The sequence below is a fragment of the Daldinia loculata genome (genome assembly GCF_022478755.1).
Source record: "Daldinia loculata strain CBS 113971 unplaced genomic scaffold F4817scaffold_2, whole genome shotgun sequence".
In the NCBI taxonomy this organism is placed as follows: Eukaryota; Fungi; Ascomycota; class Sordariomycetes; order Xylariales; family Hypoxylaceae; genus Daldinia; species Daldinia loculata.
Window position 1 is genome coordinate 343,170 of NW_026054856.1, and position 14,758 is coordinate 357,927.

Genomic DNA, 14,758 nt, shown 5'->3' on the forward strand with positions numbered 1-14,758 from the left:
GGTAAATTGGAAGTATCGATCGGGAAGCCCCGTGTAGGCGTTTGTACTTGAGATTCATTTAAAAAAGAAGTTTTATTGGTTAAGAGTTGGAGTAAAATTGGAACCCTACAAACATTGGAGAAGTCAACTTACCAACCGCAACTGTCGTCCCCTTTTTGTCCCCTTTTTCGAAGTAAGCAGAACATTGTCGTCTTTCTTAATCTCGTCATTAGACCTCGTCATTAGTTACAAAGGTCTCAGCAATTGGAATACCAATTACTTAAGGTGTGGGCAAGATGGGGTCGTTTCTATCTCGGAATGAATTCCCAGTTGAAGGACGAGTATGCCTTTTTCTCTTTTCTAAACTTAACTTTTATTCTTGTTAAGGTAGGTACCTAAGGTAAGTACTTAAATAACTAATATTCCTCACAGACAGTCCTCATCACTGGCGGCTCTAGAGGTCTTGGTCTAAACGCCGCCCGCCAATTGGCAGAGAAAGGCGCCAACGTCATTATCGTCGCGCGCAACGAAGCCAAGCTACAAGAAGGCGTTTCCTATATTTCAGTAAGACAGTATCCCCATTAATTTGTTAGTCCTTAATTTATGTTGATGAGCTGATGACTTTCACTTAGAAAGGCGCCCGCTCGCCTGAGACACAACGTTTCCACTACATTAGCGCCGACGTGACCACTTCTGCCGAGTGCGCTCGCGTGGTTACTGAATCTATCGCGTGGAATCATGGCTCACCACCCGATATTGTTTGGTGTTGTAGCGGTAGCGCGCATGCGACACTTTATATCGATACTCCGCCAGAGCAGTTTCAGACCATGATGGATAGCAACTATTTCTCATGTGCATACATGGCACACGCCGTGCTCAACGCCTGGCTACGATCTAATCCGGATGCAACGAACTCTGAGAGACATGCAGAATCTACGTCTCAGCCAGAGACAAAGGCGGTTTCACTACCGGCGCGCCATCTCATCTTCACCGGCTCGTTCGTTTCATTCTACAGCTTTGCCGGCTTCACGCCCTATAGCCCTTCTAAAGCAGCTATCCGTGCGCTTTCTGACTCATTGTCTCAAGAGATGAACCTCTACGCGGCGGCACATCCTAATATCCCCCGCGTGCGTGTGCATACTGTATTCCCCGCTACCATGCCCACTCAGGGGTTAGAAGAAGAGAACAGTCTCAAGACCGACCTGACGAAATCCCTCGAGGAGGGTGATCAGATACTCGAGCCGGAAGAGGTTGCGCGCCGCGCAATTCGTGGCTTAGAAAACGGCGAGGACCTAGTACCTACAAGCACCATCATCAGGCTTGTGATGACAAGCGTACTAGGTGGCTCAACACGCGGAGGTTTTTGGAAGGGATTAGTTAATACTCTACTGGGATGGGTCGTTCTTGTGGTGATGGTGTTTATAAGGTGGGAAATGGATACCAAAGTCACAAAGTGGGGAAGGGAACATGGATCAAGCGGGATGCTCAAGGCGAAGGGGAAATGATGAAAGTGAACATGTTGGTCCAACACGGAGACTACTATGTATAACAGTAGCTTTTGATTTCAAGGAGACGGTAAGACGATGATACAATTCTCCCTTTCTGGAGACTTTAAGTCTAAAGAACACTGACGTTACTATAGAACTAGGCCTCTAATCAATCATCTATCTACTTATCATAGGTACCTAACTAACCTATCTAATGCGAGAGAAAAGGGGAGTCAAAAAAAACAGCTTGAAGCGTCCCATAGGTACCTAGGAGGTAGTCACATATTGGAACTTTGATGTATTGAAACTACGGTCAAAACAACACACCGTACAGCCAGTTGAGCAGTCCCTGGACGTAGAAGCCAGAGTTTCAAGAGTAGGACATAGGCCTGTTCAGTTGAGTCTTATGTATAGACGATTGTATATTGTTTAGCTGGAACTAATTTTTACTAGTCACTGGCCGTTAGTTAGGACATGGACTATAGGTACCGCACCGAGGAACTTCTTAGTATTACTGCGAGTAAGACAATCTCAAGTTAAATCAAATTCCCCCGTTTAAGAACTTCAAGACACTCGTGCTTGAACGTTCAAGGACTATTCAAACGTCATATTTCGGGCCCGTTCACAACTCCTTGCTCTTCCCATTCCCATCTAGATCCGTGGGATCGTCTAAATCTGCGAACAGCTTTATACCCCAGCTTTTTCCAGGGTCGTTCATCCTCGTCTTCTTATCCTGGGCAGCGATAGCCTTCATGTCATTCTCCGTAAGCTTTATATCCAATGCCTCGAGATTCTCCTTGATGTATTGCTCGTGAATGCTCTTTGGAATCACAGTGGTTCCTCTCTGGATGCCCCAGGCCAGCAAAACTTGGGGTACAGTTGCGTCCTTTTTCGCAGCTATAAATTTCCAGAACGGATCCTTCATGATGGGTCTGACACCACTATCGTAGGTTGGATTTGTATTCGCAAGTGGTGAGTATGCAATGACCTTGATGCCGACTTCTTTGTGGAAATCAACGAAATCTTGCTGCTGCAGGTATGGATGCGTCTCGAATTCATGTGCGTATGGGCATATTGTGCACATAGCTAGAATATCCTCGACGTCCTTCTTGGCGAAATTGGAAATGCCAATTTTCCTAGTCAGGTTGGCTCTAACAAGGTCTTCCATGGCCCGCCAAGTGTCGAAGATAGATGTTCCCTCATCTATCTTAGTTCCCTCACCAAGAACAAAGGCGACCGGCCAGTGCATGAGGTAGAGATCCAAATACTCCACGCCGAGGTCTGATATCGATTTCCGGATTGCTTGTTGGACTTGGTCAGGGCGGTGATGGTCATTCCACAGCTTGCTTGTCACCCAAATGTCTTCTCGAGAAGCACCTGCCCAAGCTATCCCATCGCCAGTTTGTTCTTCATTTCCTATGCATCACATTAGTATTAACGCGAATTATGGGATACTAACAGTTCGTACGATAGATGAGAGCGGCATCTATATGATTATATCCTGAATCTAAGGCATATTCAACAGCATGGGCAACCTGCAAAATACTATAAGTACACCATTGATTATATTCTACTTTAATTGAGATATATTCTACCTTTTCTCTGTCGGAGAGCCAAGTGCCTAGGCCGATTTTAGGTATATCCTTGACTCGCGAGATGTACCTTTCGGCGTTTACCGAGACTACCGATAGGAGGAGAACGGAAAGAGGGGCAACAATAGTCGTTATAATCGGTAGAGACGGAGGAAATATCATTTTGAGCAATTGTCTCTTTACCTAGAGTAGAGCAAGGATCATATGATTGAGTGACTGAGTGAGTGGGTGGTTATTTTTGTGTGATCCAATGTGGTTCCACGGAAGGATCTTGATGGGTCTATGTATTGTCATAATGTCGATTCATGACATCATTAAATAAGAGTCATTTGCCCTTTAACCTTTTGGATCGATCCAGGCGATAAGTAGTACGGAATGGCTGCTCCAGAAACGTCGCAATGATGACGTTTATTTCTGAGGGACGATAGTAAGACAGACTGTGCGCAGTATGGTCTATATATCAGTAACGTCCATAAAAGCGTGGTGAAACCCTGCTCTGAACAATTCTTTGTTAAACTTCAAGCGCATATTCCTTGTCCAATTATCTGCTATCAACTCTTTAACAGCTTTATACCTTAGGTACAGAATATCGTTGAGAATATCATCATGGTCGGCACCTACGCAAGTCCTGGTGTTTATGAGCATGGCGACCAGGTCAACTATCCCCGAGCGGCTATAGTAAATGAAAATAAGCATCATATAAGCAATGCCCTGGGTTATATGCCTAGTATGTCTCAACTCATCATGATTTCTATGTTGCTACTATTAATACATTGTTCACAGAGGATCAAAACAGAGCAATGGCCCAAATGATCGAGGAGGATGTACGTCCAACGAGCAAGCCAATAAAAAACATTGGCCATTTTATTTGATACTACCTCTGACCTCTTGTTGAGCACAGACCCAGGAAGAGATTGCTGAGCGATATAAGCACGATCCTACTTACAGCGTATGTTATTTTAAGGGATCAAAATTCGCTCTACTAGTCTCTCCATGCTTACACTTGTAACTATAGGCAACAATGAATGGACACGAGCCTTCACGGGGCGCAAAAGTTGACGCCGATATCAAGCGGGAGGAAGAAGAGCTACTAAAAAAGAAGAAAGAGAAAACTGATAGTCTGCCAGGGAAGAAACTTTAGTTTGGAACCGTGTGATATAGTCTGGGTATGATGGGTCTGTCACCTCGCCCGGTGCTTCGGGGAGAGCGCGTATTTCTGGGACGCGTGTACGAGGAAAAAAAGGGGGGGCCTTGTACCGTCGAGACTGATACGGTGGTATGAGAATCTAAGAGAAACAGAGTATTGGAGAAACTCGATGCCGGCTGGTGCGACTTTACTACCGTTATCATAGGTCAAAGGAAGCCGCTCTAGGCTGTATTATGTCTAGCTTCTCTACACATTTATAGTAACTTATGAATGAGAGGTAGTTATATAATGTAAACAAAGCCTCATAATTGTATCAATCCAGAACTGCACCGTGGCGGGACGAGAATGGAGGATGTGCTTCTCCAATAATGATTTTGGGAGATGTTACCCAGCTTCCGCGAGCGAATTAACCGGGAAGCGGGGGAGCACAGTAATATAGAGACCAAGTATATTCCATCTTCGCCCTAAGCGTAACATGTTGGGGTAATTAGTTCCTTCTCATCGTCTCGTACATTATAGTCGTGCAGAAAATAACAATAATATCATGCTAACTCCGAGCGGGAAGTTATTGAGATATTAGTAGCTTTCCGATTCTGAATGGTACGTTACACACCTAGGTCTATATAAGGAGAGTAAACACTAACGAGGGGGCTTCAGGCTGAGGCTCTCAATCCGGCTGTCTGCCTGGATGTCATTATCATAGGCGCTGGCATAAGTGGTCTAGCGACTGCTATAGAAACTGCATTATCTGGCCACCATGTGACTGTATTCGAGACAGCAGAAGGGCTCCATGAGGTAACACAATCATATAGAAACACCTTTATGAACTTTTCTCCTTATTTACACGATTGTAGATAGGGGCTGGGATACAAATTACACCAAATTCTTCACGCATACTACAGCGCTGGGGCCTTTCAGACGACCTGTGGGCTTCGGCTGCCGAGCCTACGTCTTTAACCGTCCGCCGATACTCTGGTGAAGTCTTAGTTGTAGAGGAAGACTGGAAAGAGAAGATACGAGCAAGATACGGTGCTCCTTTTATCGAGTTGCACCGGATCGATTTCCAAACAGCACTTTATGCACGTGCTATAGAACTCGGTGTACAATTTCGATTTGGGGTAAGAATAAGCAGCGTGAACTTCGAGACGGGGGAGATCACAAGCCAATCAGGGGCGAAAATACGGGGAGATCTAGTTGTCGCTGCCGATGGCCTGTGGTCTCTTTGCCGGGCACAGTTCCTCCCCAAGGACTTCGAAGGCGTCCCAAGACCGACCGGTGATTTGGCATACCGATTAGTCCTCAAACTGGATGAAATTCAGGACCCCGAGTTGAGGGAATGGGTAAGTAACCCAAAGTGTAATATCTGGATGGGCCCTAAGTCGCACGTTGTCGGATACTCGCTCCGAGGAGGAACTGAGTTTAATCTGGTGCTGATGGCCCCGGACGACTTACCAAGCGGTGTCAGCCGTCAAGCAGGCTCTGTGGAGGAGATGAAGGCGCTTTTTAGGAATTGGGATCCGATCTTAAACAAGTTCCTCGCGCTCGTTAGTTCTGTTAAAAAGTGGAAGTTGATGCATCGTGAGTTTTCAGTTATTCTTGTCTCTTGATATTACCGAAAATCTAATGATAGTCCGATTCTAGGTAAAGAGATGCGGAGATGGATCCACGAATCTCCCAATGGCAACTTTGCCTTCGTGTAAGTTTCCGTCTGACAAATCGGTGAACGTCTTGTCATTGCTTGCTAGCCTGGCTAATTCATTATCCAAGCGGCGACTCCTGCCACCCTATGCTGCCGTACCTCGGCCAGGGGGCTAACTCTGCCATCGAAGACGGCGCCGTTCTTGGCCGCTTATTAGGATATATCCAATCCAAGGAGCAGATCGGCAAGGCGTTGAGGATGTACGAGCAACTTCGAAAACCACGAGGAGACGCTATTGTAAAGGAAACCTTCGGACAAGTAAGTTTATGTGTTTTACAGAAAGACTGAGTTATACCTATTAAGACTCTTGGGATTACACCTCCGGATGTTATATGATAACCTGGTGAAAATGCTGGCTGACAACTACTAGCGCGACGTATTTCATATGATCGATGGCCCCAAGCAACGGGCACGAGATGAGTTACTATTATCGCAGATAGACAAGGAAGTCAAGACAGCCCCTTTTCCAATTCGCTGGTGCTGTCCCCAGGTGCAACCCTGGTTATATGGTTATGATGCATGTGTGGAAGTAGATAAGGCTGTCAGCGAGAACCCCTTTATCATTCCGCAGGAGGAAGATTCGGACTTAGACGATAGCGGCATTGCACTTGAGAGTTGAAACTTTGGAGTATCACGAACAATCCAAAGCGCGAACAAGGTACGCGACCCCGCTGCGTTCAGTGCATATAATGAAGTTATAAGCAACTTTGACTGGCAGCTTTTCACAGTTCGAGGTCATCAAGAAATTTAGAATCACTTCTTGATATTGGATATATTTATGAACTATTCTGCTATGCATCTTCTGTGAAAGGAATCTTAGCGCTGGATATGTATAGGATATGCTTCGTATGATAACCTTTAATCGTTGGTCGTTTGCCCACTCTTGTAAACATCTAAAGATCTGGAAAAATGAAATTATATACCTAACTGGTGCCAATGGCTACCCTCGCTACCAACTTTAACAATAATCGTACCAGGCGTAAAATATCGCCATCGAAGGGGGTTATCGTTCTACAACTTTCCCTTTCTCTCACCTGGTTTCCATTGGCGCTGGCATATGCCATCTTGGTATTCCGTAGCGACATGCACACCTTTCGGGCTCCAGATCTTGCTCATAATGACCGCCCTCCCGGCTTCAAGTCGAGGGAAGCATGCTTCTTGAATCCACCACTCATTTTCGCCGTAAGACATTACCGCGTCCTCGGGATTGACGTGCACCACGAAAGAGTAGCTCAGACTAGCGGCGCGACCGAAGTCGTACCCGAACCCGACATGGTTACCTATCATGAGCAACCCATTCCTATCTGCTTCGTACGCATGAGTGCAAATGTGCGAATCGGGGTGATCCGCGGGTAAAGGGGCAAGCAGCCGATATAGCAAAAGCTCCCGCCGCTCGTGGAGCGGTTTGCCCTCGTTAAAGGCGGCGAGGTCGACCTTTTTCATATCGACTGCGGGAAAGGTCCCAGGGTTCCGCATCGGAAACTCGTCTACGGTCTTGGCGATATCGATATGTGGCGCCGGATCCCATGCCGAGGGGGGCCGGGAGTTCAGGATATCTGCGAACCGCGTCTGCGCTGGCAGTTCCTGGGCTACATGCTGTGAGACTACAGACGGTCTAAAGGACACTAGAGCATTGAAGCAAACTGGGCCAAGGGGAAGCTCGGCGTCGGCAGGCGGAAAATGATCTCCTGCTGGATTTGTGCTCGGTGATAGAGGCTGTCGCACTGTGACTAGAAGATTTGGAAATGAAGGGTTTGGCGCCAGAGTAGTCACACTGTATATAAATGGCCTATCTATGAGACCAGCTTCCGAAAAGTACCCATGAATAGTCTACGTCTATTAGTAAATCTAGGTTTTATATATAGTCAAATGTCGTCAAATAACTCCCAGCCCTACGGCTTACGTCTATTTGCTAGAACGGACTACGTTGACGGGCTTGGATGACTTACATGAATACCGACTTCCTTTCGAGGAGCACCAGCCCGCGAAGTTTGCATATCCGCCAGAGCTTTAGATGCAGCTATTCCCGCTTGGCTGTACACGTGTCCACCGAACGCCACTTTTCGTTTCGGAGGCCCATTTCGCAATCCTGAGTATACGGTTTCGCTCGCGATTGAGACGTCGCCTTCCGGATACCATGCGCTCCGTTGGCTCATATACCGCTTTACGATCTTGCCATTCTCGACCTCGTCCGGAAGAGCGGCCAATCTGAAAACCTCCTGGGCTGGGAGGCGCTCGTTTGACGGCATTTTAGCGGGACGAGGTATAAGAGGTATATAAAAACTCCATTTAAACAGTGAGCAGGTAAGAAGCGAAATAAGACATTCCTCCGGACGCGATGCAGATAAGCTACCTAGGTAGAAAAAGGCTTGGAATAATATAACCTCGGGATTAAGAATAAGCAACTATACCGTATTAGAAACTTACCGAGGGCCATGGGTAAGCAGAAAATGTCACGTGATACCCCCTGATTATACCCCCTGGATAGATTTAACCATGTTGGTATTTTCTTATTAGTGTTCTTATATACCTTTAGTCCTCCCTTAAATGGTACTACATACGTATATATTCTTGTGTCCTCCATCACGAATTATTATGTATCCCGCAAGTATAATTCCTGCGGCTTGTAAGAGGATGATATGGTACCGCTTGAATAGTATGTAGTGCATCCAAGATCTGCAAAACGCTCACGTGCACTGCCAACTAGAAGCATCGTTCTGAAGACCTTGGCCATCATATGTTGCCGTTCGTGGAAACGCGCAAAGAGGACGTTGTCTGTGCATCACAACCGCCTGCCCAGTTGAATCCGAGAAGTTGAATCCCGTCGCGATGATTTGGGACACCGCATTGCCGTTCTCGACCCAATCCATCAACGCTAGCAAGGCGTCGTGCTCCTTGTCCTTGTAGCCGGGGACCGAAGACCCGGCATTGTAAGGTGGTACCTGCGCTGCCTGGCCTGCGCCAGCGATCATCCACGGAACGTTGAAGTTAGGATTGCCGGGGCCAGCCCAGCAGTGCCCCATTCCTGGAATCTGGAAGTATCGGAAGAAATCGTCAACACTTCCCATAGCTTCTATCGTCCGGTTGTAGTACAGAGTCGTGTGTTGCACTGGTACGGTGGCGTCTGCGAGCCCCCCATACATAACTGTGTTACAAAAGTCAGCTCGCCTCTATGGAATCGAAGAAGTATTTCGGGGAAAGGGAAGGGACGGTTCTCTGGATCATATCATACGTACTGATTTTGCCTTTGCCTCGAAAGCTTCCAAGGTCAAATTGATCTGCGGAGGCGTGCACCGAGTTCTTATCACGAGCTCTAGCATCGTCCACGACGCTGTCGTTATATGAAGTGATCTGCCAGCCATTCCCATAATCCATGAATGTTCGTTCGTACTGCGCATCAAAGCTCCTTCTAACGTTATTAGCGTCATTAGGGCTGGCCGGCATCAGGAACGTCCCCCATTCCGCCTCGGAACTGTAGTCCAACCCTGAGTAAACGAGCTCTCCGCCCTCGGTGATGTAGTCGCTGTACATCTTCTGCGCCGTTTCTATCTGTGCCTGAGTCCAACAGGCGGTCTTGTCTGTTGATACGTCACAGCTAATCTGGGTAATATCAAACTGTTCTCTGCATGCCGAGAGCGAGCTAACGATCCCATCTTGCATGCCATCCAGAGGGTCGCATTGTTTCAACACCTCTGCCTGGAGCCGCGAGAAGAGAGCTTGGTCACTAATGCTGCCGTCAGCATCCTCCGGGAGATTCCACATCGCTAACTGAGAAATCCAAGGCATCAAATTCTTTGTGTCCCATGCTGGTGCCCCAATCAAGGCCCCATCAAACATGTCAGGGTCTCTCTCTATGGCAATAAGTAAGCAAATATTCATCCCCACAAGTAGGCTATATATTTGGAAATATGTATTCCAGAAAGAAGGCAAAATAGATAGGGGTAGAACAATTGCTAGTACTACTTACGGATTTGTTTGAGGCCTTGTCTACCTCCAGTCGAGCATCCACTATAATACGAATACGCGATCTGTTTGTCCTTGTAGTATGTTTGAATGAGTGTTTTACCTAGGGTTATAGAACCCTCCATTGCCTGGTAAGCCCAGTTGACTCGGAGTTGTTCAGTAGTTGGCCATGTCATATCTCCTTGACCCGAGTTATGCCCAGTGTCGGTAGCAAGAGTAGCCACGCCATATTTCACTCCAGCTCCCATATCGAGCCAGTTAATGCCGCCGAGGAACGCATAACTCCCAATGACAAGGAGTTTCGAGTTCCAGGTGTCTGGAAGGAACATTCCGAAGCGGTAATTTGCCGTCTCATTTTTGACTATAACCGCGCAGAGCGACGGAAGCCCAGATGCAAATGTAGGATAGCCTAGATTTCCCTGCTCCGTAAAAAATCCGCTCGTGACATCTTGGACGCTCTCTATCGAGATACCAGAAGGGACTATCCCATTAAAATAGTCTGCGGTACATCCCGCAGATTGGCGAGGTCGCTTTGCATACGGCGTACTGTTAGCATGATATGCAAAGAAGCTTAACAGGACCCAGAGGACCGGAACTATTATAGTAGCCATTTGGATAAATGCTGTAAAACTCAAGTAGCCTTACCGATGATCAATAGCTCAATATAGCTGGCAGCAGCTAGCAGATACTTATAGGTCGGCTGGCATGTCACAGATGTTGAATCACCGGGGCTAGGACAAGGCCTATTGTGCACACAAGGCCTATTGTGCACATTTCTTTGTAAGCTTATAGTCCCCATGTATAAGCTACTTATTGTGTTATTCGTCCAGACTACATTGACGTAAGGGGCTACTGGAAATTTGAGCACTTGACCTACCCGTTCTAGCTGCAACCCGGCTTGCTATACGTAAGATAATTCTAGGACAAGTTAAGGATAGCACGCTACTTTTGGTCCAGGGGGACCAATTAGAGGTGCTCTAGACGTGTAAGACCTAAAATGGCTTTGGTGTAAGAGCATTCTTTAGCATGTCTCTGTCTTGCTGAAGATCTTTTTTAACAATGTCTTTCATTACACAACCTAGAGTGGTGACTATGACGTCAAAGAAATCAATCATCTTGGAGGCTTGATCTCTACCTACTGGATCCGGGCGTATTCTCGGGATAGAAAGATGAGAGGCTTGTGGCACGAGACGTTCTCATTTTTCTGTCAGGAAGCTGAACTAAGTCATCTATTCGTCTAGAAGAGCCATGGCTTAATACTGTGGCTACCTCCTTTGAAGGCTTATTTTAAGAAACCTCGGCTGTTCGGTTCAGTTTCATAACGTCCAGTAATAGCATTGCCGACTGTGTGAAGAAGAAAAAAGCCTCCACGTGGCGCAGAGTAGTCCTTTGTTTGTTGAAAACAATTGCATTGTGAATCTTATTAGTGAAGACGCTAGCAGCACGAGTTCGAGAATGCGAACAAGCACATTATACCATGTAACCCTACCTACTACTAAGATCCAATCCGGGGAATTGGAGATTTCTGGATGCAGCCTTTCTCCGCACCATCCATCCCGCAATGCATGTCCTCGTGGTATACTGGGGTGCATGGCCTTCCCGCGCATTAGAAAACAGAGACTCGGGATTATGCGAATAAAATGACTCAAGGAGTTACCTAAAGCAATGTGCCCTACTCGTTACGTTACTAGAATAGGATCGAGTGACTGAATAACTGCCGAATTTGATCTTCTTCTAAGCGGCACGTCTTACATACTATTCCTAGCTACGAATTACCCCAACATGTGAATCATGATGCAGGCATCATAACATGACAAGTTTCCATGCATCAAACTTAGTAGAGGATTGGCTTCGCATATCGCGCCCTTCGGACACCGCGCTTTAATGAAGCGTCTAAGATTAAAGACTGCCAGACTGATTCGAAATAAGTGCAATTAAAGTATCCTCTTTACTTGCACTTAAGAGATATTTTCAATTTGCAAACATCCACAATCATTCATAACCTAAATGTTTGCCTTTTTAGTAACCAGATTATATTCTTATTGGCTGAGACTAATTTTTAATTCCAGCAGGCCGTTTCTTTAGGTAATTAAAGCGTGGCGCTAGTGGGTTGTGGGACTTACAGAGGTACCTAACGTTTGGTACCTAATGGTAATACAGATCGATTCACTTATATAGATCTTCCAATTGAAGGTGACTTTCCAGCATGCGCTATCGATTGAAATGTTGAGTGGAATTTTCAAATATCAAGTACGACTTGTTATAATTTCTATTTTGTGAAACATATTTCTGTGCTGCTTTACTTACCTAGGTACCTAGGTATCCCTTCTATCCCTGAAGTAATATTGGCCTAGTTAGGTACATAGGTACCTAAGTTACATATATTGTTGGTATACTTCAAGTCCTACTAACTACTCCCCAGTCTCGTGTATCTCAAACTATTATTTATAGGAACGGTGCTTGCACACACAATATTTACTATCAGATTATATGAATGTGTACTTAATGGCATGCTAGTCTATAAACTCGCTTTCGTTTACTGTTTAAGACGGACGCAAAAGACCAAACTTCAATTTGCAGTAGCTGTCAACTGCCTACTTAATTCATACGAGTCACGACCATAGAAACTGACAGCTATGTAGCAGTTCCTCTGAACTCTTAGCTGTCATCATAGCGATATCAGGCCATTAGTAAGCCCCGTCTCCTAAAAGTGACTGGAGCATAATTATTATAGGGGAATCTCTTTAACCGGAAGACCTCGTAAACCCAAGTCTAGACTGCATTTGATTCTACTAATAGCTCAAGTGAACCAGAACAAATAATCTTGAGGTTACGAGGGCTTCAGGGTCGGCTATATAACAAAAGTTCTAGACGTCTGTGTGACTTGCAGGTCCCACCGGCGATCAACTGCTACACCCTGCTGCTCATGTATCCGTAGGGACACATTTAGGTAGAGTTGTGCTATTTACAGATTACCTTGCCAGCCCTTCCAGACAGATTACTTTTCAGAAGACTGGCATGCCACCTGTCACCAATTTTACTAGTAAAATGACATGGCTTAATTCGACTGACTTACCTTCATAGAACATTGTAATTTTTCAATAACCACAACGAATTAAAAGCCTATTTTTATATGTGCGTAATTGTATTAATAAGGGGAATCTTCTCGTGTTTATTAAAAATTAATTAGTAATAGCGTTACGGGGAGGTATACTGAGTTACTTACAGGTGAAATTTTTTTTTAATTCATCGTTGTTGACGAAGAAATTACAAGACTTCTTAAAGGGATACAGGGCGGAACTGAGGAATGTCATTTTACTAGTAAAATTGGTGGCAGGTGGCATGCCAGTCTTCTGAAAAGTAATCTGTCTGGAAGGGCTGGCAAGGTAATCTGTAAATAGCACAACTCTTTAGGTATATCGAACGTCACTTCCAGTAATTAATATACAGCTAAGCATTGATCTTCGCGGGCATCTTATCGTTGACGAATAAGATAGCCGTCGAAATTTTCCTTTTCCCGGTATCCTTGACGCCAATTATCCGGTTCCAGAAGGTTGGCGACCGGAAGACTGCAGGCATTTGGGATAAATGAAATGGTAAGATGCAACTCAGGATCATCCCGGCGGAACCTATCTTTTAGGACATATTTGGAGGCTCTACGACGTTATCTATAAATACTACTTTATGCCCACGGTTGCATCTCACGTTTGCAATCAGTCTACTATTTTACCCCTCCACTCTTTAGCAACGGAACTAGGAGAAACTTCAACTACTAAAGAAATTTCATCATGAAGGCCATAAGCTTCATCACGGGCATTTCTCTGGCGATATCTGCCCTCGCGGAAGGGGACCCGCCGCCTCCGCAGTTCCCGCTTGTTCTCGGAGTAGTGTCGGAAACTCCTTATCAATGCGCCCCTGGACAAAGCATGAACATCACATTCCTCCCGGATAGCCTCAGACTGGACCTTCCTAGCATGCGATTTGGCACAGAAGGACATGGCAGAACGGACGAATATGCTGGTTGTCAGTTTACTGTAGAGTTCACCTCTTGGTGGTACAAGTACCGTTTCGCGATCCGAGACGTGACTTATAGAGGACACCTCAATGCAACCGACGGCGTCCAGCTATACCAGTTAAAAGCCAATACGGTTTTCAGATATGAAAATCGGAAGGTCAACCCGGGAAGAGCACCGCCTGACATCTGGAACGTATCTATGTCTACCATGGTGAGTTTCCTCATTGCCTGCCTGATATACCTATTCCTAGCTTCTCGATCTCTCCAATTAGAGTGATAGTACAGCCACTAACGAGCTTATAGATCGATAACACCGCCAAAGCAACTGTTGGAGGCGAAGGGAACTTCGATGATAACTTCGAAGTGAGCGGCGGTAACAGTTCCAACTTAGAGTGGTCAACGTGTATGGATGGTGGCGAGGGCTCGGGCGACGTTAAGACAAAGCTCTCATTCAATATCGGCGCGACTACAAGCGATAAGAGTGGCAAAGGCACTGGTATTCTAACCCGTGGTTTGACGTTGGACTTCGGACTTGTCTGGGAAGAATGCTATCCCGACCGATCAGTTAAGAACGCATGGGGTCAGACGCGGATCGATGACTGGTCGGTCTGCACGTACAACACGAATAACGAAACCTCGCGGACAGTCTCGCGAGCATTACGTCGTGGACCGGGTGTGCCATTATAGGTTATGTCTTGGAATGAAGAAGCCAACAGGTATCTTGGGTATTTAATATAGGGGTCTCATCTCAGCGCATCAGCTAGGTATCTAACTCTCTTTAATTGCCCCGTATTACCAGATACTGTCCCAATTTCGTCAGACATTTCAGTTACGCGACGTCTATTAGCATTAGTATTCAAAGAAAATGAGTTGACT

General features: G+C 45.9%; 7 protein-coding genes across 7 annotated transcripts; 4 read left to right on the plus strand and 3 right to left on the minus strand.

Moving 5' to 3' along the window:
* The first annotated feature begins 107 nt into the window (after positions 1-107).
* Positions 108-1,554, plus strand: F4817DRAFT_323493 (NAD(P)-binding protein). Its single transcript, XM_049301514.1, has 3 exons — positions 108-320; positions 412-543; positions 612-1,554. Exons 1-3 carry the CDS (start codon positions 276-278, stop codon positions 1,482-1,484), a joined length of 1,050 nt encoding a protein of 349 aa, XP_049163478.1. The 5' UTR covers positions 108-275; the 3' UTR covers positions 1,485-1,554.
* Positions 1,555-1,786: 232 nt separating this feature from the next.
* Positions 1,787-3,454, minus strand: F4817DRAFT_80503 (putative dihydrodiol dehydrogenase). Its single transcript, XM_049307907.1, has 3 exons — positions 3,062-3,454; positions 2,935-3,001; positions 1,787-2,882 (listed from the first exon to the last, which is right to left on the minus strand). Exons 1-3 carry the CDS (start codon positions 3,218-3,220, stop codon positions 2,089-2,091), a joined length of 1,020 nt encoding a protein of 339 aa, XP_049163479.1. The 5' UTR covers positions 3,221-3,454; the 3' UTR covers positions 1,787-2,088.
* Positions 3,455-3,457: 3 nt separating this feature from the next.
* F4817DRAFT_323514 (uncharacterized protein) lies at positions 3,458-4,518 on the plus strand. The gene is made up of 4 exons (XM_049301515.1): positions 3,458-3,785; positions 3,842-3,882; positions 3,960-4,007; positions 4,074-4,518. Exons 1-4 carry the CDS (start codon positions 3,665-3,667, stop codon positions 4,197-4,199), a joined length of 336 nt encoding a protein of 111 aa, XP_049163480.1. The 5' UTR covers positions 3,458-3,664; the 3' UTR covers positions 4,200-4,518.
* Positions 4,519-4,557: 39 nt separating this feature from the next.
* On the plus strand, positions 4,558-6,809 carry F4817DRAFT_364732 (FAD/NAD(P)-binding domain-containing protein; the record flags this gene model as incomplete). The annotated part of the gene is made up of 6 exons (XM_049306784.1): positions 4,558-4,588; positions 4,909-5,000; positions 5,060-5,783; positions 5,847-5,901; positions 5,973-6,162; positions 6,275-6,809. The coding sequence occupies 6 exons, from the start codon at positions 4,558-4,560 to the stop codon at positions 6,521-6,523; spliced, it is 1,341 nt and encodes a 446-aa protein (XP_049163481.1). The 3' UTR covers positions 6,524-6,809.
* Positions 6,659-8,285, minus strand: F4817DRAFT_80656 (Thioesterase/thiol ester dehydrase-isomerase). Its single transcript, XM_049307908.1, has 3 exons — positions 7,854-8,285; positions 6,828-7,734; positions 6,659-6,706 (listed from the first exon to the last, which is right to left on the minus strand). The coding sequence occupies exons 1-2, from the start codon at positions 8,151-8,153 to the stop codon at positions 6,916-6,918; spliced, it is 1,119 nt and encodes a 372-aa protein (XP_049163482.1). The 5' UTR covers positions 8,154-8,285; the 3' UTR covers positions 6,659-6,706; positions 6,828-6,915.
* A 176-nt stretch (positions 8,286-8,461) lies between these two features.
* Positions 8,462-10,478, minus strand: F4817DRAFT_364734 (tannase and feruloyl esterase; the record flags this gene model as incomplete). The annotated part of the gene is made up of 3 exons (XM_049306785.1): positions 8,462-9,049; positions 9,141-9,755; positions 9,872-10,478. 3 exons carry the CDS (start codon positions 10,476-10,478, stop codon positions 8,592-8,594), a joined length of 1,680 nt encoding a protein of 559 aa, XP_049163483.1. The 3' UTR covers positions 8,462-8,591.
* A 2,807-nt stretch (positions 10,479-13,285) lies between these two features.
* On the plus strand, positions 13,286-14,680 carry F4817DRAFT_80685 (uncharacterized protein). The gene is made up of 2 exons (XM_049307909.1): positions 13,286-14,093; positions 14,186-14,680. Exons 1-2 carry the CDS (start codon positions 13,656-13,658, stop codon positions 14,567-14,569), a joined length of 822 nt encoding a protein of 273 aa, XP_049163484.1. The 5' UTR covers positions 13,286-13,655; the 3' UTR covers positions 14,570-14,680.
* Positions 14,681-14,758: the final 78 nt, after the last annotated feature.